At 42.1% G+C, this 27,093-nt stretch overlaps 2 protein-coding genes across 4 annotated transcripts in view; one reads left to right on the top strand and one right to left on the bottom strand.

Moving 5' to 3' along the window:
• NUDCD1 (NudC domain containing 1) overlaps nucleotides 1-19,130 on the bottom strand; it is a 142,347-nt gene extending 123,217 nt beyond the window's left edge. The window contains exons 1-2 of the mRNA XM_074943934.1: nucleotides 18,891-19,130; nucleotides 4,899-5,053 (exon numbers count right to left, since the gene is read on the bottom strand). Coding sequence (XP_074800035.1) covers nucleotides 4,899-5,053; nucleotides 18,891-19,008 — 273 coding nt within the window. The 5' untranslated portion in view covers nucleotides 19,009-19,130. The remainder of the gene's footprint in view (nucleotides 1-4,898; nucleotides 5,054-18,890) is intronic.
• ENY2 (ENY2 transcription and export complex 2 subunit) lies at nucleotides 18,753-26,631 on the top strand. 3 transcript variants are annotated; one of them, XM_074943937.1, is made up of 5 exons: nucleotides 18,753-19,100; nucleotides 21,987-22,082; nucleotides 23,630-23,700; nucleotides 25,335-25,409; nucleotides 26,468-26,631. In XM_074943937.1, exons 2-5 carry the CDS (start codon nucleotides 22,015-22,017, stop codon nucleotides 26,542-26,544), a joined length of 291 nt encoding a protein of 96 aa, XP_074800038.1. In that variant the 5' UTR covers nucleotides 18,753-19,100; nucleotides 21,987-22,014; the 3' UTR covers nucleotides 26,545-26,631. The 3 variants fall into 3 exon arrangements, with proteins under 3 accessions (XP_074800038.1, XP_074800037.1, XP_074800039.1); XM_074943936.1 differs by lacking the exon at nucleotides 18,753-19,100 and adding an exon at nucleotides 19,279-19,464 and having other exon boundaries at nucleotides 26,468-26,630; XM_074943938.1 differs by lacking the exon at nucleotides 18,753-19,100 and adding an exon at nucleotides 19,764-19,913.
• Nucleotides 26,632-27,093: the final 462 nt, after the last annotated feature.

The raw sequence follows: 27,093 nt of genomic DNA, 5'->3' as shown, positions 1-27,093 counted from the left end.
TGATTCAGGCTGCAGGTGGTAAGAAGGAGCTGTAGGGAGAGGGGTCAGGGCAGTGCCAACCTTATATAGCTTTGAGAGGAGCCACAAGGACTATAGGGCATGCATGCCACCCCAACAGATCCTGTTACAAGAAAAATGTCTCCAGCTCTCTGTGCACTAGGCAATCATACACTTGAGTGGAATACACATCTGCAACCACTCAAAGAACTACTAAAATAAATTTACTTCTGAATAAGACCTGAATAATAAGGTCTACACTACAGGTTAGGTCGACCTAACTCCATACACTACAACATTGATCCTACCGATGTAAGTCGCCCCCTAAGCCAATCTAATAACTCCACCTCCGCAAGAGGCATAGCTCTTAGATCAATGTAGTTAGGGTGATACAGTATCTTTGTAGACATTGCATTACCTCCATTGCCTGTTGGCTGTCAGCCCCTGGCAGCGGGGGGAGCCTCCAGCTATGAGCCCTGCGCATGACTCACAGCTCAGGCTGTCAGCCCCCAGCATCAGGGAGGGCCTCCAGCTGCAAGTCCCACACAGGGCTCACAGCAGCCTACAATACCCCATACAGTTAAGTTGATCAAGATAAAATATATATTTTACATAAAGTCCTTCTCAACCTCAACGCAAATTTCAACATATGATACTTGGATGCAAATGGAGAAGTACAATACTCTCAAGAGTTCCACTGAATATCACTGAGAAACTGAGGCATCAGTCCTCCTAAACCACCATGAAGCTGAATGTGATAGTGGAAGAATTTTTACATTTCCACACTGTGCTTTTGGCCAAGATGTTACTTTTCTCTCAACTAGGTTTAAAGAGTGTTCTGAACACCACACTGCAGTTTAGAACAATTGCACATGATCATGATTAGCGCTCATCTTTTTCATTTTATGTTTGTCATCTGAAAAAGTGGCAAAGACTTCCTTGTCCTCATCTCTGCATTTGTGGATGGCATCTTCAGTAAGCTAGTTATAACAGTTACTTACATCACATTTGCTGATGTATGTAAAGCACTTTGATCCTCAGAGGAAAGTTGCTACAGAAGTAGATATCTTGTAGACTCTAGCAGAAGAGAAGGTATGTACCTGCTTTTTTTAAAATCTGATAAGTAATGAAGGAAGGACACAAGATCTATCCCCTTGGAATATGAATCAGGACTTAGAATATATTTATTCATTTCATTTTTTATTTTGATAGATATTGCCACTTAATTCAATGGCAACACTACTTAACTACATGATATCAATGAGTATCACGTACAGATATACATTTGATAGATATGAGTGGTGAAGCATGCTCATAGTGAGTGATCTTATTGAAGTTTCTGTATATAAATTCATTTTCATACCTTTAAAAAGTTCTCTCTCCATCTCAAACAAAACAGTCATGAAACAAGTGATTTCTCTGCTTAGAATATGAGGATGTGACAAGTAATCAGACTTTAATAGAACAAAAAAAACCTCATGGGAGGATATTAATGAGTCTTTGTGATATTTCCCTAATTGTTACCAAGGGATTTCTGTAGAGTGAGTTGTAGTATGAAAGAATATCCATATGATTTCAATTAACTGCATATGACAGATGACAACTACTGTCTCTTGTGAAGTAGGGCAATTATGTTCTTGATTAAATGCTCAAAAAATTATAGCTGGATAGAGTATTTCACTATTTTTAACAAAGGAAGAAGTTAGACTTCAGTATGATGGGATCCATAAAACCCTTCCTTTCTCAGCCCTGCAATACAGTAAAACTACAAATAATTGGCCTTGTTGCAAGCCCACTCTTCACAAAGGCTTCCCTTGGATAGGTTTCTTTCTCCCAGGCATTTCTGCTGGGTATACTGACTGTCCTCTGAGATTTGGCAAAGTCCAAAACACACAGGTAAAGTTTCTGTATCTCTAGGAGAGACTGTCAACTCCTTCTACAGCCTCAATTTATGAGGGGAAAGCAGCTTATAGAGTGTCACTCTTCCCAGAAAGCCCTACTATGGGGGTATTTCATGCCTAGTAGCTTTGGGTAAACACTTTTAGCTCAAGAAAGAGGGGAGCACCATCCCATCCACATACTTGAATGCTCCAGTTTCAAGTCCTAAACAGAATGAGCAACCTGGGTTCCCTCTTAACTATGAGCTGCCACTGTGGACCCACTTAATCTCTCAGTGGTGGTTTCTTTCAGCCCATAAATTTGTTTTGCAGTCCAATCACTGAAATGGATTAGCATAGCCATGGAGACTCGCATGCTCAGTCTTAAAGGGTCAGATATCTCATTACTGCCACTAAGTGTAATTGTGGCTTAAATCCATGACAGCAGGGTTAAACCAAGTTCTGTAGAGTTCAGAGATAAGAGTATGAAAAGACTGCATGGTGCTGAAAGCAACTATGCAGAAGATTGTGTATCTAAAAGTTAAGGTGACAAAGCAATATGGAAGTTGTCTAGGCCATTTGAAGGAAGACAGGCGAAATAGGGTATCTGGATAATCTTTTGGTGAGACAGACGATCTCCTTCCTCATCCCCTTTGAGTCACCTAAGGATTCCCCTCCATTTTCGTCTCTAACAATGCCACTCTTCAACCTCATCATTGCAGCCAACTTGCTTTCAATCAAGGTAAATTGGAAAGTATATGTAATCACCAATGATTTTAAACATCTACAAGATTATAATTAAGTGATTACAGATATTCCCTCCCACCTCCTAAAATCTTTAACGGCCTTCATTTCAAACCCAAACATAGCCTAGGAAAACCCCCACATTTCAGTAAGGAATGGGATATGAGAAAGGAACAGGAAACGAATAGTGAATGACAAATTTGTATTTTATAGGTTTAATAGTCTCTATAATCCTCAAGCTGTAACGATGTTCCACAATTCCACTGACACGTTATATAACTTTATCACTGTTTTGAAAACAGAATTAGCTGCTGAGTCATTCGCTACCAGAGAAAATCTTATCATGTGAATGATCTATCAGTATTTCATTTTGCCTCTTACCGTAAAATGTTAATCAAGAAAATGCATGAGGCACTGCTGTTTAAATTAACTAGATCCAATTATGAACAAAGTGTTTATCTAAACAAAAGAAAATGTTTAAATCCATATTGATAAGTGAAAAGTGTTGAGTCAATCAAAACATAAATTTTACACCAAATCATAAATTTTCAGCCACGTTCTTACATCACACTACCTGTAAAGGTTGTCCAATTAAATATAAGCCTCAATTGTGAGAAATATAGACTTACTTCACAGGGGATGGACATGTCCAAAGCTAAAAATACTAAAATGGCATTTACAAAAGTTAATATCACCAGTAACATGTTCTCCTATTCCCCATGAATCCCAATGTCTGCTTATTACAATTATTGTTAAGTACAACACCAGACGTTTATCAGAAACACTGTGTCCAGGTAGTATTTCCTCTTGCAGAATTATCTTATAATGGAAATTGCTAAATCCAGATAAAACAGCCTCAAAATATAGCATAGATTCTACTACTGGAGAATGCTGATATAAAATCACAGAACCACCATCTTTTCTGGTTTAGTCTAATTCAGCGTTTTTCAAAGGTCGGGTCGCGACGCAGTACTAGGTCATGGCATGTCAGGCACTGGGTCGCTGTGGTCAGCACTAGTCCTTACCTGTTTCGACACCATGCTGCCCCCGGAAGCGGCCAGCAGCGGGTCCAGCAGGGGGGCCCACAGGGCTCTGCACGCTGCCCCCACCGCGAGCACTGGCTCTGCACTCCCAATAGCCAGGAACCAGCCAATGGGAACTGAGGGGGGGGGGGGGGGGAGGGTGCCTGCGAGTGAGGGTCGTGCGCCTCCGCCTAGGAGCTGGACCTGCTGCTGGCCGCTTCCGGGGCGCAGCGTGGTCCGCGGTGCCAGGACAGGTGGGAAGGCTGCCTCTGCACCCCCACTGTGCCGCTGACTGGGAGCCGCCGGAGGTAAGTCCGTGCCACAACCCCACGCCCCAATCCCTTGCTCCAGCCCTGAGCCCCCCCCCAAACCTGGAACTCCTTCCTGCACCTCAAGCCCCTCATCCCCAGCCTCACCCCAGAGCCTGCACCTCCAGCCCAGAGCCCTGATCTCCTCATTCCCAGCCCGACCCTGCAGCCCTCACTCCTGCACCCCAACCTTCTGCCCCAGCCCTGAGCCCCTCCCACACCCAAACCTCTCATTCCCAGCTCCGCTGGGTCACGGGCATCAAGCATTTTCTTCAACTGGTCCCCAGAAAAAGAGTTTGAAAACCACTGGTCTAATTTACTCAGATTCCACTGAGTAAACCCAAAGGTCCTTCACCCATCTACTTGGCCCAAATTAAGTTTTTGGTCTGTACATGCCAGAGGTGCCCTCATCACTAACTCCCACCCATCACAACCTTTCTCTTCTTATGCTTATACAGTGAAGAGATTTTTCAAATTAAACAAAGAACATGAAGGAGAATTAAGGAGGACCATTTTGCCAACTAGAAAAGGGTACCCACTCTTTTCTTCCCTTCATCCAGTCACTAGACACCCTCCTCTTCCCCTTTCAGAATCAAAATAAAGGAGGACCCTTTTCAGAAAAGGAAGAGCTGGGAGAAAACAGTACTGAAACCCATCACTTCCTTGGTTTTTGTTTCAAAACCCACACCCTACCTTGCACCCTTCTCTTTCTCCAAGTTATAGAAAACCACCCATGGTCCCTTCTGATCTTGGTATCTAGTCTGACCTCTCGTATAACAAAAGCCATAGAACTCCCCCTCAACTTCCCTTATAGATTCCCCCCACTCCCCTTCTACACTCTCCTCCCCCTAGATTTTCCCCTCTTCAGTTTTTTGTGCTTGCATATTTCATTTTCTTTTCTCTTGTCCCACCACACCTCTCACTTTTTAAAAAAGAAATTTTATTCTTACCAGAGTCACTGATAAATTCATAACCCTTCCAAGTTGATCAACATAGTAGACATTATCCTGGTACCAAGAATCAAGGTGTAGGTAATTATACATGCCAAAGGCACGCATGTGGTCCAGGGTATACTGATCATCTCGAAGTTTCACTTCTGCTACAGCTGAAAAATAAAGCCAGAAAGACTTATTTTACTTCTATTTTAACAACTAGAAAATACAGTTAAACATAATTCCTCCCATCCTCAGTCTCCTTAAGCCAGTCTGCATGCAAAAAACTTTAAAACCCTTAAGCTTTCAGCATACATTTGAAAGGCAAACCACCCAACTACAAGGTCAAAAGGCTAATAGTGTAATATCATAGAATATCAGGGTTGGAAGGGACCTCAGGAGGTCATCTAGTCCAACCCCCTGCTCAAAGCAGGACCAATCCCCAATTAAATCATCCCAGCCAGGGCTTTGTCAAGCCTGACCTTAAAAACTTCTAAGGAAGGAGATTCCACCACCTCCCTAGGTAACGCATTCCAGTGCTTCACCACCCTCCTAGTGAAAAAGTTTTTCCTAATATCCAACCTAAACCTCCCCCACTGCAACTTGAGACCATTACTCCTTGTCCTGTCCTCTTCTACCACTGAGAATAGTCTAGATCCATCCTCTTTGGAACCCCCTTTCAGGTAGTTGAAAGCAGCTATCAAATCCCCCCTCATTCTTCTCTTCTGCAGACTAAACAATCCCAGTTCCCTCAGTCTCTCCTCATAAGTCATGTGTTCCAGTCCCCTAATCATTTTTGTTGCTCTCTGCTGGACGCTTTCCAGTTTTTCCACATCCTTCTTGTAGTGTGGGGCCCAAAACTGGACACAGTACTCCAGATAAGGCCTCACCAATGTCGAATACAGGGGAACAATCACGTCCCTCAATCTGCTGGCAATGCCCCTACTTATACATCCCAAAATGCCATTGGCCTTCTTGGCAACAACGGCACACTGTTGACTCATATCCAGCTTCTCGTCCACTGTAACCCCTAGGTCCTTTTCTGCAGAACTGCTGCCTAGCCACTCGGCCCCTAGTCTGTAGCGGTGCATGGGATTCTTCCGTCCTAAGTGCAGGACTCTGCACTTGTCCTTGCTGAACCTCATCAGATTTCTTTTGGCCCAATCCTCTAATTTGTCTAGGTCCCTCTGTATCCTACCCTCCAGCGTATCACCACTACCATTTGTGACTTGGCTCTACACTGTCCCTCCCCGACACATGCTGAGGAAATCACCATGAAACTTCAGCAGATGAAGCACATAGGCAGCAGGTGAGAACATCAGTTGTGAAAAACTCACTCCAAATCCATTCAAGAGCATACAGGTTTCTGACAGAAGTACACCACCATAATAAGGAAGAAAAAAGTGTCTACTCTACCTCCATCACAACTGCAAAACCACAGCCAGCAGGGTTATTCCGCCTGGCAATCTGGACTTCATAATCCAGCCACTGGGTCAAATCACCAGCCACTAAAAGGCAGAAAACTCTGAACCAGAGTTGATCGCATTAGCCACCATGCCACTATTTGATGGTATATGGCCTCAACACACTCACTGAAGCTGAAGGAGTCTACTGAACGTTCCTCTTGGCTAATAAATATCAAACTATTCACGGCTAATGGAAGTTACCAACACCTCCTTCAGAGAAGCAAATCTACCACTCACCTTGAAAAATACTATCATCCATCCAATCCTCAAAACAAACAAACAAACAAAAAAACCTACCAAAACTCCTCAATCCTTAAGATCTCTCAGCATTTTTTTCCCTGGGTAGTTTAGCAGGGTCACTTCTCTGGATGAGGTGTTTTAATCTGCCCACTCCTACAAAAGTCATTGATAAAGTAGCAACAAAGAATCACACATCAACATATGACATTAGGTTTCAGACCAGGGCACAGTCTATACCGAGAAAGTTAATGGAAAAAAATCCTGTCATATTCTTATATAAAACCTTTATAAAATGACTATGTAAGCATGCCTTTTCATAGCTGTTGATTCTTGCAACTTAACAATAGCAACCCCACGGCAGCCCAAATCATGTGGCTTTGCAGAATTGTACAATGGATTTCAGCTTCTCTGCAGCGAATAAGAAGTTACTGTCCCATTCCACAAGCTTTCAGAGGATTTTCTTAAAGTATCAAAAATGAAGAGAGAAAAAAACCATACCAGTGATGATTGGAATCAGTAAGCCTTTTTCTTATTTTTAGTTCATATTAATTGAATATTTTACAATAATTAGCACTTAAAGATAAATTAAAGACAGCTAGTGCCAAATGGCACTCTAGAAGTGTTTGTGAAATGAAGCTTTATCAAAGAGATGTTATCCTGACCTAATGAGTTTTTAAAAACTGGATATGTTTAGTGAGGGGGAAAAAAAGACTGAAGGAGGACCTGATAAGTCTTCGGACATGTTAAGGTTGGTTATAAAGAGAACAGTGATTAATAGTTCTCCATGTGCACTGAAGATAGCACAAGAGGTAACCTGCAGCAAGGGAGACGTAGTTTAGGAAAAACTTTCTAACTACAAGGGTAGTTAACCACCTGAATAAGCTTTCAAGGGAGCTTGTGGAATCACAGTTACTGGAGATTTTCATGAATAGGGTAGACAAACACCTGTCAGAGATGGTCTAGGTATATTTGGTCCTACCTAAGTGTGGGGATGGTCTGGATGACCTCTCAAGGATCCTTCCAGCCCTATATGGCTATGATCCCCAAAATGAAAAGACCAGAGAACAGGGTGAGTATGTTGTAATTATTTAAAAACTAACAGGAAAGATCGTCCAAGACAATTCTTTCAGTGGAACCAAAGAATTGGAACATCTGCTCCATGTACTGATATATTAACAAAACTAATCTTTTTGGCATAGTACCAAAGGATTTGAAGGATTTTTACCTAGAAAGCAATAAATATTGTCTCACTTGATAACAAGCTTTTCAAACACAACAATGGGAGCTGCGGAGCCAGTGCAGCACGCAAAGCCACCTAGCCATGCCTCCACCCAGGAGCAGCAGGGACATGTTGCCGCTTCCAGGGAGCCACGCAGAGCCAGGTAGGGAGCCTGCCTGCCCCACACCAACCGGACTATAACCCAGACTTTTAATGAAGATCAGAAATGCCGGTTTATAGAGCTTTCCGGTTGGTAAAGTACTGGATAACACAGCTTTTACTGTAATACAAAAGAAATTTCATCCTTGAAAAAAGTGTATTATTCTCTTGATAAAATATCAGTGTTTCCACAACACTTTAAATTCCAGAAACATATAAATCAATTTATAAAGAATAGTTTAGGTATTAAAATGAAACAAAAAAACCATGGCAGAAAAGGTCCAGCTATTTAAATGGTCAACTTTTACATTTTTGGGAAGTATTGTTTACAAAGAGGTTTAGAATGGGCACTAATGGAAGTGGCAAGGGAAGTATGAAGAAGAGTAGGTGTGAATAGAATGGGGAGGTAGAGCTTAACAGTGATTCATTTTAATTCGTATAGACTAACCGGTTAGTAGTAAACCATTTTTGGGTCCCTTTTATTGCACATTCACTCAGCTATGAAAGAAATTATACAAGAAATTAAACAATATGTCAGTCCTATTGCGTAAGTTTACCGGGGAATGGATTATAAATCACAATTTACAATAAAAATGTCCTAATCAACTTCTATAACATAGCAGCCTATCAAATTAGCATAAACAGGCTTTCTCCCCCACAAATTACATTTATTTTCCATAGATTAAATACCAATACCATTTTTGTAAGTATAATTGAACAATAAAGCAAGATAGAACATAAAGCTTTTCTCTTCAGACTTACTGCCAGAACACAAAGGACTACTAGGAAAGCTGCAGTAACCCATAGAGACGTAATTATTAATTCACTTCAGTGCATTGCTTAAAATGTGTGGTAATTCACATTCTGCTTGTGCACAGTTTCCCAGCACTTAAAATTTATTCTAAATCAAGTTTCATCAAAGTTATCAATTGCACTTATCCTGCTGAGGAGCCATTGCAAGTATGAACTTTCACATTAAAAATGAGGGAAAGACCATCCTTTGTAACAGAAGCACCTCTGTAAAACAAGCATCATGTGGTTGGCTGCTTCTCTCACACACACAGCCCAATTTTATTTCTGCGGGATGGGCAGGATGGAAGAAAGGCACATTGGATTAGCAATCGTGCAGCACGTTAGCACCTAGATAGGGGAATACGAACAACAAGATAAATACCATTTACATTTTGCTTCTGTTAGTCTATCTTGAAAAGGGAGTCTCTGCATAGGGTTGCTCCTTGGGGGGAGGGAACCATATTTTTAACACCGTGAGGGCCTGATCCTTGTTGGACCCTTTGGGCACTACTGTGATACAAATATCAAACTACTACTTATACTGCTGGATGTCTCTGGCATTTGATCATGTTGGCCATCAATACTCCTGTTGTGTCTCAGAGAGAAAGCAGGGATGAACAGAACACTCAGATGGCTCCATCCGTTCCTTTCAGATTGAATCCACAGAGTTGAAGAGCAACTATTCTTCTACATCTAGAACTTTCACTTGTGGAGTCCTACAAGGCTCAACCCTCTCCTACTCTATTCAACACCTACAAGAAGCTGAAGGGGGAGATTTTGAAATAGCATAAGCAGAAAAGCCAGCAGTACATAGACAACACCCAGCTCTACATTTTGCTAACATCAAATGCTAACAGCAATTACTCCTACTATCTTGATGCTTAAGAGCCATCAGCACCCACATGAGGCTTAGAAGGATTAGATTTTTATCGGTAAATGTCAATTTTACCACACACAAACCAACAAAAAATATTTCCATTGATAATTAAAATTTACAGCTATGCAAAGAAAAATAATTCTTGACAGACTGAAGGATACTTTGTAAATTTTCACATGATGTTGACAATTTGTGCTTTAACAGTTTTAAAGCTTTAACTTTTTGAAAAACTCAGCATTTACTGTCAGTAAATTGTCTGACCTCTCCCCATATTTTCCCACATCTGTGAAAATTTGAACAGAAAATTGAAAAAAAATGCTTAAAACCCATAATATTGCACAACTGAAAAATTAAAATCAATAATAGAAAAATGCTTAAAAACAGATATCCACCAAAACTACATGAAAAAACTGAATTCTGCCAATCCTATCAACAGTTGACTAAAACTAAACTGCTGCAGGATGGAGGTTGCATGATGGGGGAAAAGAAGAATTGCAAAGAATTCCCCATATCTATGTTACCCTCCTCCATCATAGTAATTTGCCATTCAGTCATCATGGGTCTTTTTGGACTCCTTGTTACTTTTACATACTAATAGTCAAATTAGACAAATAGTCATGGCTGCTAAAAACTCTAAAACACAACTGGCCAGAAGTCTGTGCCTCATACGACAAGATTTTGATTTGACCATAGCAGTTCACACATTCACAATTTGACTATTGCAATGCATCATGCCTAGGAATAAAGCCACCAATTCTGAAAAAGGTCCACTTGGCTCTAAATTCAGTAATCTGCCTGTTCATCAACAGTGTGCGCTATGAACATTCTGCTCTCTGCACTGGTTCCCTCTAGAATAATGTCATTAAATTCAAGATTTTAGTCTCAACATTCAAAGCACTCCATGGAACTCTCCCCACCCCCATGCTCCCTTTATGCAACTACAACTTCTATGAAGCTATGCTATATCAACAAGGGTGAGACTCATGAGAATGGGGGACAGAGCTCTTGCAGCACACAAAAAGATAATATATAGATCTGGAATGACCAATTACTCAAGATACTGGATGGTTTGGACATGTGCTTCAGTGAATGGACTAATCTGTTTAATTTCCCTCCTGAAATAATTTCAGAAAGAACTGAACACTTGAAACTACTTTATATAAAATCTATTAATGGAATCCAGGTATTGTATGAAATTGAGATGTTATTAAACGAGTCCCAAGTGTGGGACTTAAGGTCTCATGTTGTACTTTTTAAAAAAATGTCCAAATTAATGGTTATATTAAATAACTGAAATAAGATACTGGTAAACTACTCCTGGGAGAATATTGCACCACTCCACGCATGCAGAATTCATGTCCCCTGCAGATTTTTTTTTCCCCTCCATAGAAAATACATTCTGTCAAAGAGGCACTGCAGTTATGCCTTTCACCCGCCAGGGTCTGCTGTGGCACCAGAACTGAGGGCAGCTGGCTCACTGACCAGCAACCGATAGAGAGGAGAGTATGCATTCTTCACAGCACCCTGCCTGCGGAACCAAGTGAGGAGGCACAGGATATGGACAGAGCATGGCACATAAGGCTGCTGGGAGTCACAGATGGAGGTTCAGAAGGGCTAGTGGGGGGGACAGACTGGGACAGGGGCTGAATGGGAGTGGAGGAACACATGGGGACAGGGTGCCTGACTGAATGGGAGAGACTAAGGGTCAGGCCAGGGTCTGCATGCAGGAGGTCAACTCCCTAACACCCCCCCCCCCCCAAAAAAAAAACCCTGTTCCATACTTCTCCCACCCAACCCACCAACATTCCTGGTTCACTCCCAGGCTCCTTCCCAGCAATTACTTCCCCCTCCCTCAGCTTCTCCATTAACCCAGGCTCTCCCAAGCCTTTGCACTGCTTCTGAGAGGTGCAGGAAATCCATTTCTGTATTGTAGTTTAAATGAATTGTTACTCATAGTTCTATATTAATATGCCTAATAAAGAATCTATTTGTCAAAAAACCTTTGCTCTATCTTTTTGGTTGTCTGTATTGTTAGATGTACTTGTTGAGAGATATTTTGAAATAAATTACCAAAATAATTGAAACTGGCATGATTATATTGTGTTATTTTGACAAATATGCAGAATTTTTAATTTTTGGCACAGAATTCCCCCAGGCATAGTAATAAGTATCCTTCATATTATACCAAAAAGTTTTGCTTAAGAAACTCTTCAGCCCTAAGTAAATAAAATGAAGCAGGTTCTACAAATAAAAGAAGCCTGTGCACAAGTGCCATCTGCTGTCATTTTACCAAATGCTTAGGTAGTGTTTATGGGAGAAGGGTCTAAACGATGAGGAAGTTTAGCCCTTTCTTTCTACAGTCCAGAAGGCTCAAGTTTTCTTGGCAGTCCTAAGAGAGATGAAGAGGAAAGCAAAAAGAACTGAGGGCAAAAAATAAAAAGGGAGCCAAGAGCTTAAAGGAGGTAAATCAGGAACAGAGGTTAGGCTAAAAGAAAATGACTGAGAATTTAAGCCAGATCAGTCAGAAAAGAAATGTTGTTTCTACAAAAAAAAAAAAAACACCAACTAATTCTGAAGAACAGGAACGCTTCAGGAAACACAGTGTTTGATTCACTGGTTCAAATCCATCCAGGAAAAAAAAAAAAAAAAACACAAATAATACTTTTTGTAAAACCTGGGATTTTTTCAGTAAAAATTGGTTTAAACTGAAAGCAAAGGGGCTTAAATGTGAGGAAGCGCCTCCAGGACACTCAAACCAGCATCTTCATCAGCACTAGTACTGTAGTGTGTTTTTGTTTGCCTTTTAAGAAGTGTGTCAAGAACTTTCAGAAGGAACCAGGCCTCCTTACCCACCTTTGAAAGTTTTGGTATTTGTTTTTTGGGTCTTTTTAATTGATACTAACTATTTTTCTGTAGCGATAGGGCATTGTCCCACAAGTGATATTTTTAAAATGAAATCTGATAAAGGTCTGTCACCATAAGCATTGTCCAATGAACCAGCAGCAGCAAAGTAACGGTCTCACAAGCTTTTCTAGATGTTTTATTGTCTTCAATACATTCTAGGTTGAAAAACTACTAGTAAACATTTTTAAAACGGTTTATTAACTTGCCTTCATTTTGGACACAAAGTGCTTACTATGCTCCCGCATATTGTTATTCTTTGTTTTGCAATGCCACCCTGTGGATGAAACCTAATACTTCATGTATGCTTATCGAAATACTGCACTGGAAAAAGGTCATATCAATTCTCAGCTTGTGTCAATCCGCATAGCTCTCATTTGTTGTCCAAATATATCGGTTGTATAAGCAGTATAAGCCGTTTTCTTTGCTTCCGCGCAGGAAAATGACTTTCTGACAGGGAAGCCACAAAAAAGCAGTCATGCAACTCTGCCCAGCAGTATGTTTTGGGTGCCCAGAGCAGCTGACAGAGGTAAATCACTGTGGGGCAGGACTGGGGAAAACCTCATTGGTGGCTCCTACCCTGTGCTGGGCTCAGCTGCTAGTCCCAGCTGGGTTGGGGAGGACGGGTCTTTCTCGGACAGCATCCAGGGTCGGGTCAGACCCACCCCCAGAATTCTCCCCAGGCTTCAGGAAGTTCTGCAAACTCCCACCCACCACCACCCCATTTCTTGCACCCATCACTCCTCAGCTGCAGGGGGAGGGATCACTGTACAGGGAGCTGCTTCCCCATCCACCTAAATACGTGCATCCAGACCCTTTTGCCAAGCCTCACCCCCCTGCACCCAGAACCTCCTCTGCCAAGCCCCACTCCCCCTGCACCTGGACCACCCCAACAAGCCCCCTGCACCCAGATCCCCACTCCCCCAGCATCTGGGCCCCGCACCAAACCCCCCACACCCAGACCTCCCTGCCGAGCTCTATTCCCCCCACACACACCCAGACTCCCCCAGCTGAGCCCTAACCACTTTTACCTGGACCCCCTTGCAGAATCCCATTACCACTGCACCCAGAACCCCTCAACAAGCACCTGTGTATCCAGATCCCCCTGCACCCACCACTGAGCTGCCCACATCCAGATTGCCCCACACAGAACCCTCTCAACTCACACCTGTATCCCTCTACACTTGGATTCTGGTGGGCTGAGCCTCCCTGCCCACACCTGGTGCACCTGGCATAGAGGGACAGGGGGTATTTCAGCAGTATTTCTGGGGCATGCCCAGTCCTTGTGCTGTGCCACGGTCAGGTGCAGCCTCAGCGCTGAGTCCGTGTCCTGCGGGCGGAGCTGCAGAGTTATCTCCCACCTCTGCACAGCCAGTGGCCTGTGCTCCCCGGTGTCATACTGGAGCCTCCACTTTTATTTGACAAATAAAATTTGCAGAATTTTAAAATATTGTGTGCATAATTTTTTTTTGGCACATAATTTTTTCATTTTTTTAGTGCAGAATACCCTCAGGAGTAATTTTTCAGAGATGACACCAGTTTAATCATCAAGAAAATGTCAAATGCATGTTTTTAATTAGGTGACACTTTCATCCATGTTCAGAAATTTCTGGAGAAAAAAAAGTGTCTCTCTCATGACGTTTACCTCCATTTATTTATACTTTAAAAAAGTACTCGCTAATCTTTTAATGTGCAAATTATACAGTCAAAATGAAATGGTTTTCTTTTGCACCCATATTGGACACAGGAGCATCAAATTTAAGTCAGCGTGTGGACACTTTTGTTTAGGATGAAATTTTAATGCTGGGAGTCTGCCTCAGGCTGCCTTTTTTTTTTTTTTTTTTTTTTTAAATTTCAGCCATGTCTGAGAGGAAGACTAGTAAAAATACATTGTTGTACACATTAAAACATTCCGGAGACCTTTTCTGAACAGCTCTAGTGCTCCTATGCTTTGGAGCAGGGATTTAAAATTTGACATCATAGAAGTAAGTGCCTTTTGAAGTCCCTGTGAAAATCCACATACATTTGGTTAAGTTAAAAGCCTTTGTAAAAATCAGTTTACACATGCTCAGTAAAGATTTCCTATATTTTAGCAATTCAATTCACTAAGATCCCATCCACACTGAACATGCTCCAGTCTGGGACTGAGCACCTGAATGGAGGAGAGCAGGGAGCCTGTCTCTTCTGTATTCTTAATGCCCCCTTGTTGAGCTCAAAGTGGAGAAGGAAGCTGCCTGATTCGAATGCAGAGGGAACAAGAGTGGAACCTGTGTTGTGGATAGGACTGGAGGGTGGCAGGAGTGGGAGAAGGAAACCAGCACTGGATCACTGACATGAAGCCAGGTGTGGAGACTGTAACTGGAAGCTGGGTGTCTGATTGGAATGAGGAGTTGGGAGACTGAACAAGTGAAGTGGAAGGAGGGAAGACTGAGATCAGATGAAGAGCCATGGGCAGGGATTGGGAGTAGGATGAGAAGCCCCAGGAGTAGAGACTGGGACTAGTTAGGTGAAGAGAATGGGACTCAGATGAGGAGCCTGAGGTGGGGGAGAGACAGAACTAGGACAGAACAGACTGTGCTCACTAGAACCTGGAATGGAATCCAAGATTTGAGTCTCACCATTCCTCTCATGACAGAAAATATATGTGAAACTAACTGGCCAAGTGTCCCATCCCACCTCTAGTGCTGGTCCACACAGAGAATGACAACCTACTAATGTTATTAGTTACTCCATTAGCTCAAATAGCAGAGGTCTATGCAGTGGATCTGAAGGTTCCAACTCTGCTGATGAACCATGTGAGTGTCAACATAATGTGATGGAATTTGTCCTTGCAGTTTACTTTAACTAGCTTGCAATTTACACACAAAAAATGATAAAAAGAACATTAGGGAGTCCTGTGGAAAAGATTGTATGTGACCATCAGAATGCATACACAAAAGGAGGCCAAATTAAAGTTGCACAGGCAACCTTAATTCTGGCTTTTCCTAACTGAGTGCTTAGTTTTACAACCTTAATAATAGTCTTAACAGTTTTTGTGTGCTCATGGTACACCTGAAGTCTTACATTCATGTGCTTATACAATAGATTTCTCTTATCAAACTCAATTGTAAAAGAAAAGCCCTGATGAAATCAAACAGTACTAACATAACTGTTTATCAATAACTTCACAGCAATGTAAACTGATACTGCATTATAAGTGTCTAATGAAAAGTGGACAAGAACACTCCGATGGAACAGACTCTACCAAATAAGTTACCCCAATGTTCAGTCTGTACAGTAAACCAACACATATATATAATACATAAGAGCAAGAATTCCAGATCAGACAACTGGTCTATTTAGCCCACACTCCTGCCTCTGATTCTGGACAACACACAGGTTCTAATGTACTCTCATGAATAAAGTTCCACACATCAGTATTTGAGGTTCTTTTACTGATCTTATTACTGCCATCATCTAAGAAGTGCTGCCAGAATAGAATACTGCAAACATCTCTGCATGCATCTTAAGAACCCTTAACTATTGCAATACTCTTAGGTTCATGACTTCAACAGGACTCCACACGTGCACAGGATCCATCCTCACGGTTCCCAGTGCAAGATCAAGTCCTCAGACTACAACTTCTTCAGGACAGGTTCTCCGTCTTTCTACAGTACATAACCTAGCATATTTTGGTCATTACCATAATAAAAAATAATAAACTATACAAGGACTTAGATTTCAGCTACTCCAAAACCACCAACTAAAACTACAGCTATGTCTAATGTGCTCTTTGCATGGGCTGAACATTAAAGTCTTGCTTTTCAAGTTAAAGCACTTTACAGTCCTAAGACATCCTATTTATAAAAGATTTACAAAGTATGGAATCAAAACTGATCAATAAGATGTCTTACCCATGACAACATGATTAATGTTTTATTACAAGACATGCCCTGAAATATGAAACACACAGTGCATTCCAACAATGCATATTGATTGTAATTATAACTATCAGCTGAATAAGCCATTTTCCTTTCTGATCACACGTTGGGCTCAGATATTGAGCTTCAGTGATAAAAATTAGACCCTACTACATACAGGACTAAGAAATTGTAACCTGGGTGGAAAAGTAATTGACCTATCGTTTATAAAATAAATCAAAGGTTTTCTGAAGACCATCTTCTGAAACCTCCACAGACAAACTTTGCAACTCAGCTACATTTACAGCAAAAAAAAAAAAAAAAAAAAAAATGCAAAATATGCTCATTTACCATCCTCTTGTCCTCCCATTCCATGCCCCAGTTTCTTCTATTTCTTCACCTGATGGGTCCAATCATAATTCTAGACTCCAAGCTCTCTGGGGCAGGACCTATTTTTATTTGCTGTTTGTACAGCATCTAGCACAATGGTACTCTGATTCCTAACTGGGGCCTCTAGGCACTATTTGTTAATTGTATTACAATGACAACTGGCAATTTTTCCAAGCCTCGAACATCAAATTCTGTAAAATTCAAGCTTTAAGTTAAAAAAAAAAAAAAAAAAAAAAAAAATAACCCAGCACTGATGATTCTGCAGGTAACCTTCCAAATGCATAAACCAATGCAGCAATCTCTTGGAGAGTTTTAGTGATGCTAATTTTTACAATTTTTTCACAAATCTCATAACATTCAGTAAAAAGAAAAGGAGTACTTGTGGCACCTTAGAGACTAACAAATTTATTTGAGCATATGCTTTTGTGAGCTACAGCTCACTTCATCAGATGCATTCAGTGGAAAATACCGATGAAGTGAGCTGTAGCTCACGAAAGCTTATGCTCAAATAAATTTGTTAGTCTCTAAGGTGCCACAAGTACTCCTTTTCTTTTTGCGAACAAAGACTAACACGGATGCTACTCTGAATAACATTCAGTGTTTTTCTTAAAGTTCCATCCTATAGCCATTTTATATAAAAATCTCAGCTTCCATTAAAAAAAAAGTGCATCTCTAGCTCTTATGACTGAAGAGACAAAGCTTAAATTGTGAACCACACAAAGAACGAGGAGTCCAGTGGCACATATTTGTTTTGGCATAAGCTTTCAGGGGTAAAAAAACCCCACTTCTTCAGATGCATGAACCACAGACTCAAAAACCAAAAGGCAAATTAAAAAAGAACAAATTTGTTTTTAAAATCTCATGAATTTTTAAGCTAATCTTATGATTTTGAGATCCAGTTCATGATTTTTAAACACTTAAGGTTGGCAATACTAGGGTCTGCATACAGGCAGCTCCTGTATCTCTGCTGCTGCTGCTCATAATTTTCCCAAGCAGCAAAAGAGTGAAGTTAAAAGGCCTCAAGGTCAGTTTGAGAGCTGCTGTTCTGTGAGCAGCTTTGAAACTAACAAAGAACATGTAAATTTCACATGTGACAGTTCATATCTTAGGCAGACTATAAATACAGACACTAGCTCTATTCACCAGGAACAAGGACTCCCAAAAAATACGGGCTGAGGGAAGAATACAGAAAAACTTCAACCCATAGGAGCCTGGGAGACAAACACACTGTCAGAAGTCTCAGAATCGGAAGGAAAAAAAATGGGCTCCGCCTTCCCTTCCAGAAACCAGAAGATCTGAGGGCTTCAAATTCATCAGGACACCTATTAGGAAGGGGTTGATCTAAAAGATGGAGCCCAGTGCAGGCTCCAAGGACCCCACTACAAGAGGACATCAGGATACTACTGATGAAGGCCAATGGGGAGAGGGGGGCATTACAAGCACAACCACGTGTTAACGAAATATTAACGATGAAATGCTAAAACCCCCAAAGCCAACAAAACTCAGAAGTGACCCGAAGACCAACAGAGGCTCGAGAAAAAAGAAAAGGAGTACTTGTGGCACCCTAGACTAACAAATTTAGGCTCTACAGAAAGCGCAGGCCTACACCAGGAGTAGAGAAGTCTTCTGCCAGCACAGCTCTATCAGTCAAGGATAGCGGCCCTGGCCTCACCGGCGACCTCTGCCTAGAGGCGAATGCCCCAAGACCTGGAACAGCCATCTTAAAAGTTTCCCAGCCGGCCTGGGGCTTTCCGTGGCGAGGGGCTGCCCCAAGGCCCCGGAGACTGTTTCCCCAACCCCTGCCCTGCAGGCGAGCACAACAGCAGCTTGCCAGCCACCTGGGGCGGGAATGACTTTACCCCGCACGGACGGGCAGCCACCTCTGCTCGGGGGCCAGCAAAGCAACCCGCGGCGGGGAGAAGGCTTCAACAACAAGGGCAAACAAACGCAGGCTCCTGCAAGGCGAGGCCCGGCCCCGACAGCACCCGCAGCGCTGCCGCCCCGGGGCTCCCCTGCCAGAGGCAGCTCCCCCTCAGGAGCCCGAGCAGCCGCGGCCGCGCCCCTCACCCGAGTCCAGCCCCAGCTGGTAGCAGGCCAGCGGCTCCAGGGAGAGCTTGTAGCCCTCGAACTTGGGGTCCAAGAGCAGCCGCTTCACCCGCAGGGAGCAGTTGGCCACCGCCTCCATCCCCGGCCGGGCCCGGAGCTACCGCCTGCGACGAGGGGAAAAGTTTGGAAGGAGACTTTGTGTGAGAAGCGCGGGGGCCTTTACTGGCTCAGGTAAGGCGCATGCAGAGCGTGGAGCACCCTGGGAATGGTAGTTTTAGGGCTCTAGCCGCAAGGGACGGCTGCTGTCAGTTGCCAGGCATGTCGGGAGTTCTATGCCGCACGGGGGCGCCCGGAACGCGGGGCATGCTGGGAGTTGTAGTTCCAGCCTCCGAGGGAACCGGCACGTCCGGCCGCCCAGACCTTAGGCCACACTGGGAGCTGTAGTTTTTAAACGGAGCGAGGGATGACATCGTCCCGCACTCCATTTCCCAGGGTCCCCCGCGCGAAGGGGCGGGCAGAAGCTTGGCCGGGCTGGATTCTCACGGGGAGGCGGCGTCGCTTCTCCTTCCACAGAGCTGGACGCGCCGCCGCGGGGGTGAGTCCTGGGGCCCCGAGCGGGGTTTGACGCTCCGCAGGAGGGGCCCGGGGCGCGCTCAGAGCGGGTGGGGAGCCGCGGGGCTCGGCCTGAAATCCCCACCCGCAGCCGCGCGGTTGGTTTCCCGGCTCTGGGCCCGAGCTTCCCCACGCCGCGGGCCGCAAAGGGCTGCGAGCCTTGGCTTGGCCCCGTGCTTTGTGGGGAGGGATCGCTCAGTGGTTTGAGCATTGGTCTGCTAAACGCAGGGTTGTGAGTTCTTGAGGGGGCCATTTAGGGATCTCGGGGGTGGGGGATTGGCCCTGCTTTGAGCAGGGGGCTGGACTAGATGACTTGCTGAGGTCCCTTCCACCCCAGATACTCTATGATTCCCTGGCGGGGCCCGGCGGCTGCGCTGTGGCGACCCCTCCCCCGCAGTGGGTGTACTTCAGCCCCGACTCACAGGGCTTGGGGTAGGTCACTGGCGGGGGGTCTGGTCATTGCCCCGAGAGGTGGTCACTCGGTGGGGGGTGGGGAGAAGGTGGGTCACTGGGCGGGGAAGTGTGGGAGAATGGGGTCCGGTCACTGGCTGATGATGGGAGTTGGGAGGGAGGGGGGTCTGGTCACTGGCTGGGGGTGGGGAGAGGGCAGGTTATTGGGGAGTGGTGATGGGTGTCCCTCTCTATTAGATGTGCTATGGAGTCTCTATCTTGCTCCTGTAGAGGCTCGGCAGCAGAGTACAAAGGACCTCTGGTTGAATGTTATCTGAGCTCAACTCTTCTAACTTTATAGTATCTCACCCCCACTTTGCTAAATCTGTGCTACAGCCCTCTGTGCTGGCTGTTGCATCATTACACAGGGAGGAGAGAGCGATCAGTTCAGTAAGACTGACACATGCACAGCTGAATTTGATGGTCTCCAGTTTCTTATTTGACCATGTCAGAGAATCACTCCATAGTTCAGGGCAGATAGCAGCCTTTCCTCAAATCAGGGCTGAAATACCAGAGCTCGAAGTAAGGTGATAGAGCTGTGGGTCTGAAGTGGCTCAAGTGAGTTAGTTCTGTTAGTCCTTTTATGAACATTAAACTATAATTCTTTATCTGTCCTCCCTTTCCTTTAGTGGTGGAGAAATTATCATGTGAACAGATTATCACAGGCAGATCTGGTATTTAAGAGCAAAAGTTTTCTACATCAAACTTTCTGGCGATCTCTAATTAGAGCCATGGATTTTATAACTGTAGAGAGACAAGGTGGATAAGGTAATATCTTTTACAGTAAAACCTCAGAGTTACGAACACCAGAGTTCTGAACTGACTGGTCAACGACATTCCTCATTTGGAACTGCAAGTATGCAATCAGGCAGTGGCAGAGACCAAAAAAAAAAAAGCAAATACAGTACAGTACTGTGTTAAAGGTAAACTACTAAAAAAGAACAAGGGAAAGTTTAAAAAAAAAGATTTGAGAAGATAAAGAAACTGTTTCTATGCTTGTTTTGTTTAAATTAAGACGTTATAAGCATCATTTTTCTTCCGAATAGTAAAGTTTCAAAGCTGTATTAAGTCAATGTTCAGTTGTAAATGTTTGAAAGAACAACCATAACGTTTTGTTCAGAGTTACGAACAACCTCCATTCCTGAAGTGTTCATAACTCTCAGATTCTGTTGTATAGGACCAATTTCTGTTGGTGATGGAGACAAGCTTTTGAGCTTACGTGAAGCTCTTCTGGACCGAAGAAGAGTTCTGTGTAAGTTCCGTAGCTTTTCTCACCAACAGAAGTTGATCCAACAAAAGAGATTACCTCACCCACCTTGCGGCTTAAATATCCTGGGAACAACATGGCTATAGCACCACTACTTTAAGAACTGTGACAGTTTTTCTCTTTTTACCAGCATTCTAAAGTGGGGGTGAATGTGCAGAAAACACTAGTTTATCAGGAAGCAAAGATTATCATATACAATTTGGCTGGGTCATCAGCAGTGAACAGTAGTTTCTGAATTTATGTGAGGACAGTAAGGTTCACTCATATGTGATCACTTTGCTGAGTTCTGTTAATCAGTATTTCTGATATAAACAATGTGTGATTGATGACTTATTGTGACTGTCTTCAGTAAGTTGAGTTAACATCTCTCTCTTGTCTAATTGTGTAAATTAAACAAATGCCAAAAACTGAGGGGTCTGTACTCAAAATGCTGCAGCTGCGCCGCTGTAGCACTTCAGTGCAGGTGCTACCTATGCTGACAGGAGGGGTTCTCTTATTGGTAATCCACCTCCCTGATGTGATTGCCAGGTTGCCGGAAGAATTCTTCTGTCAGTCTAGCACTAGCCACCTGGGGACCTAGGTCGGTTTAACAATGCTACTCCGGGAGTGGATTTTCCACACCTTTGACTGACATGGTTAAGCCGACCTAATTTTCTACTCTAGACCAGGCCTAACAAACTGTCGAGAGCGTAAGGGAAATTTAATTGTTTAATTACATACATGTTTTCTTATGTTGCAAATGATTAGTAAACAATGCTATTAAAATCTTTTTTTTTATAATTTTATAGATTTGCTGTGGAAATCTAGGTTTTCAAAATGAATAAAGATGCACAGATGAGAGCAACTATTAACCAAAAACTAATAGAAACAGGAGAGCGAGAACGGTAAGTAGATTTTTTTTTTCTTATATGGTTTTTATGCTCATTAAATGTCATAAAATGATGTAGCATGAAGGATGTCCTAAAAAGTAAAAAAGGCCAAATCCCTCCTATAATTCTAAATGCTACAAAACAGTTGAGAAAACCTTGTGTGTTATACCAGTAAAGAAGACTTAATTAAAATATTCAAAAGTAAGGAAAAATAAACCCTCTCGGCCAGTTTTTAACTAAAACAAAAAAGCTGGTAAAATAATAAGAGGTGGGAGAGTTGGCTTATAAATCCCAAGTGAACACCGATGATGTTGTTAATAGAAAACATCTTTGTACGGATCTAAAATTACACTGTTAAACAACGAGGTTCCAATTTATTCTTTTTTCAGGCCAAGAGGGAGAGGTGCAGTCTCCTTATTGCACAAATAAAATCTAAGCACGGTATCGGGATTGTGTTCTGTTACATACAATGGTGGAGCAGTAGAATTTTTTCTTGAATTCAAATTATCCAAAACAACAAAGCAACCACAATTGCTTTAATTTGGTCTTCCACAGGGGTTCTCAAACTTGGGGGTCGGGACCCCTCAGGGGGTCGCAAGGTGATTACATGAGGGGTCGCTAGCTGTCAACCTCCACCCCAAACCCCGCTTTGCCTCCAACATTTATAATGGTGTTAAATTAAAAACACCTTTTTTATATATTTATAAGAGGGGTCGCACTCAGAGGCTTGCTATGTGAAAGGAGTAACCAGTAAAAAAGTTTGAGAACCACTGGTCTTCCAGAATCCCCTACCTTGTCCTTCCTCATCCAAACATCTTACCTCTTAACAACTTACTGGTCAAAGAGGACTAGACTTCACGCTTCAGACTGTTGGTCCAACTCCTTCAGTCAAAAATGGGGGATTGCTTGAGCAAAGCAGGATAGTCGAAGGCTAAGTGTGCTCCCAGCCCATGGAGTAAAGGACTGAAATTTATGCTACTAAGCCACTATGCTAGTTTACGACATCTTATTCTAATTTGTTTCTCCTTCACCTCTTTAAGTATTATCCCACTGCTTTCCCATATCCAGTGTACCCCTTGGCAGTAAAGGAGGGTTGCTCCCGTGCTTCTTCACAAATAGCTGAAGGAATAGAATAGAGTGAACCTGTCTTCAAGCCTTTTCAGTTTTGTTCAGCACTTGTTGATTGTGCTGAGAGGAGGTTATATACCAGGCAAGTTCCCCCTTTCCTAGACTTCTCTGATGATAAAAATATCATAGGATATTCAATGCCCAGTTTAAATCTCCAATGAAAACATAGTTTGGAGACTTCAAATTTAGAGTTGCAAGCGTTTCTTTGAAATCAAGTCACTTACACTGAAAGTCACTTACTCTTATTCCTGGCCATCTTGGATCCCTTTGAATACAGTAGCTTATTTTATTTTGCAGCATGAATTAGTGTGCAGCTGTGCATACAAAGGCTTACAGTGATGTATTTTTTATAACCTGCTTTGAAGTGAAATATTCTTTCTTTGCTGTTAAAACCACTTTTTCTTCTAGTAAGTTTAATTTTGTCATCTTTACAGCCTTAAAGAGCTGCTAAGAGCCAAATTAATTGAATGTGGCTGGAAGGATCAGTTGAAGGCACACTGTAAAGGTAATTAAGGTTAACTACATTCAATACCCTTAGTTATTGCCTAAGGTAAGAGAACAGGTGCATCACTGCTAGCCAAATAAAAGTTCCAGATGAAAGCTTGACTACCTGAAAGTCAGTTTGAATAAGACTGAGATGATGCTATTGGGCAAGAGAGCATCTTGGACAAATGTGGGAGGCAGGGTATGAATGCTTTCTTATGGGATACCAATGTGAGTACAGGTGTTGTGAGAAAGTGATATTAGTTTTGGAATCATCTTGGATGTATCTCTGTTCACGAATTCTCAGGCAACCTGGGTAGCCCAAAATGCATTTTCACATCTTTGGCTGATGTTGAGTTTTTTATATTTCCTCTGATTTGGACCTCATTGTAGTTGCCAAGGTCTGTTGTATTTAAGGTTCTAAAATGTGTGACTGCTTGATTGCTAACATCTAAATAACTGATTCCGATACAGTTTTTCATTTTGACAAGTGATTTTCATTTCACAAGAGGATAAAAGCAAAAGCAGCAAGCAGAGAGGTATGCCATAAATAATAGGAGGAGTGCTTGTGCTTTCTTTTTCTGTGAAAATTTTTCATGAAAATGACCGATTTAGATGAAGGAAAACATCATCAGATTAACTGCTAAGTACCAAAATTTTGTTTTCAAGTGTCTATAGTAAAGGTAAATAGTGAATGTATTAAATTTAGATAAAATTGTTATTACCAAAATGTTCAGCTTCCATGGAGGGCTAATAGCTTTCTAAACCAGCACATGATTGTTTTCTTGTTAAGAGCAAAAAAACAAAACAAAACAAAAAACTTTGAATATTGACTTTTAACGTTTCTTCTGATCAGATTTACTCTGCCCAAATGGCATTTTTTATGGCAGTCACAGTACATTTTTCAATAGTTTATAGTGCTAGGATTATTCAGTTCTTTTGTCAACTGAAACATTTTACAGTATTGGTTACAGCAGTCATTATTTACAAATACAGAGCACATTCCAACAGTGCAGGACTGTGCTGATCAAAGTTGAAATTCCTTTCCCCAAAAATATTTACTATATTTAAGGAAAGTGATTCTCTGAAAAATAATCCTAATATGCATACTGAAAACACTAAAACATGGAAAGCAGGGAAAATACTGTGTATATGTTTGCTGTAGATCTGATCTTTCTAAAGGAGTACTTTCAAAATTGCTGTTATATTCCTGAGCAATTGACAGTGTAGTACTAGTGTGTTTATCTCTTTAATTGTCTTCAGATCTTTACAGTTGTGCTTCTGGTTAATGTTACATATAATATTTAACTGAAATTACAGCCTTGTTCTGGCTGCAGTTCAAAGACTTGTAAATAATTGCTGCATTGCTACATGCCCAGACAGTGCCTGTCATTGGTACATACAGGATAGATTTGCTAAATGGTGGTCAAGTGAGTTTACGGATCTGTGCACTTGCCTTTTCAGGTTCTTATACCACGCCCACTGATATAGTAATAGACTAAATCCACAGTAGGATAACATACATATGATTAATTATAGGATTACATATATATGATTAACCTACATATGCAGGTTTTGTATTATAATCTTTGAATAGGTCTGTTTTTCTAATGAATGGATTTAAACTGTTCAAGTGGTTTTCTTGGTCTTCCCTAGATGTAATCAAAGAAAAAGGGTTAGAGCACGTTACTGTTGATGACTTGGTGGCAGAAATCACTCCCAAAGGTAGAGGTAAGAAAAGTAATGTCACTTAATGCAAAAAAAACATCTATAATTCCACACTAAGCTTACACATTTAAATACTCTAGAAACTTTGTCTAAGCACCAATAACTTGCCCACATTGCATGTAGAGGAAACTATATAATAGCCTAACTAGTAATCACAAATGGGCTACATGTGTAAATTCCTGTTGCCATGAAAGCCTTACTGTTTCTGCGCTGACTCATGTATTTTAAAAAGATATTTTTATATGTAACTTTCTTTGAAAAAGACAGAAAAATCTGCTTAACAATTAACTGCCCCCAGTGGTCTCATTGACAGTACTAGAATTAAGTGCATGTGGTGTATGGGAGAGATGTTTTCATATCTCTGTTGTTTTGGCTGGAGACCTCTGTGAGGCTGGGTTAACAGGGCAGTAAGGATATCAGGGGGAGGGGGCAATAACAAGAGCAGCAGCAAGAGAGACAATTTGCATCTCATGAAGAAAAGTGCTTCGTGATAGTCTCCTTTTTGCAGTCCATTCAGTTGCCCCACAGCCAGTCAGGCCATCTAGGAAACCTCTAGTGTTAAAGAAGGTAAAGCTGCTTTAAAAAAAAAAAAAAAAAAAAAGGCCCACCCACCCAGGGCTGAAGCCCTTGGGCTTCAGCTTTGGCCAGCTCGCCCACCTGGGGCAGTGGGGCTCGTCTCCCGCTCCCCTGGGCAGGCTCCTGAGGTCATGTAGTAATTTTTGTTGTCAGAAGGGAGTCACGATGCAATGAAATTTGAGAATCGCTGCCCTAGCTCTTCTCTTCAGAGAACAGAGCTTATGGGGGAGAACAGAGCTTATGGGGCAGAAAGTGAGTCAGATCCTTTGCTGCTGATTGCATCCCACCTACTGCCGAATATAAATCCTTCCTTTCTTCTTTGGACTGCTCTCCAACCCCAACAGGAGATTGCTGAATTGGCTGGTGGAGTTCTAAGAAAGTCTATCATGCATCAGAATTGCAGGGTCAACTTATGATATACTGCACTACATATATCTTTTTCTTTTTCCCCTATTTCTTACCTGCTTTTTTTATTTGTATTTCAGCTTTGGTACCAGACAGTGTAAAGAAAGAACTCCTACAAAGAATAAGAACCTTCCTTGCCCAGCATGCCAGTCTTTAAGATTGACATTAATTCTTGAGTACAGTATTTTTGTGTGTCTGTATTATGTAAGTCATGCCAGAAATTGGAATACATTTTTCATGTTTTAGAATTTAAGTTCATTTTTGTACGATTAGTTACAGGTGTATCATTACACTGCATTAATTTCTTAAACTTGCTGTTTTAATAAAAAAAAAAAAAAACTTTTGTGGTTATGTATGTTTTGAAGGCTCTTATCTTCTGTTACATTGAGTGATTTTTAAGCTGGTGACATGTTAATTTCCAGGCATCTTTTGCTACTTTGTACTAAGTCATTACATTAAATCAATACATTTTTTATGATTTTTGAATACATCAACCTAGTAAATACAAACACATTTGTTATGCTTATAAGAAGCACACATGATCTTTTTCAGGGGAAAAAGGCAACATGCCGCCTTCTTTGAAAATACAACAGCATATGCGTTCAATCTCTCACACACGTCCTGCAGATGGTCTTATAGTTAACGTGTCATAGCTCGAGTCAATCTAATGGCCAGTTAGATTGAGCACAAGTGAGGAGCTGAGCTC

The sequence above is a fragment of the Natator depressus genome, chromosome 2 (genome assembly GCF_965152275.1).
Source record: "Natator depressus isolate rNatDep1 chromosome 2, rNatDep2.hap1, whole genome shotgun sequence".
In the NCBI taxonomy this organism is placed as follows: domain Eukaryota; kingdom Metazoa; phylum Chordata; order Testudines; family Cheloniidae; genus Natator; species Natator depressus.
Note: the sequence above shows the minus strand (reverse complement) of the source record. Positions and strands in the feature narration are given on the sequence as shown.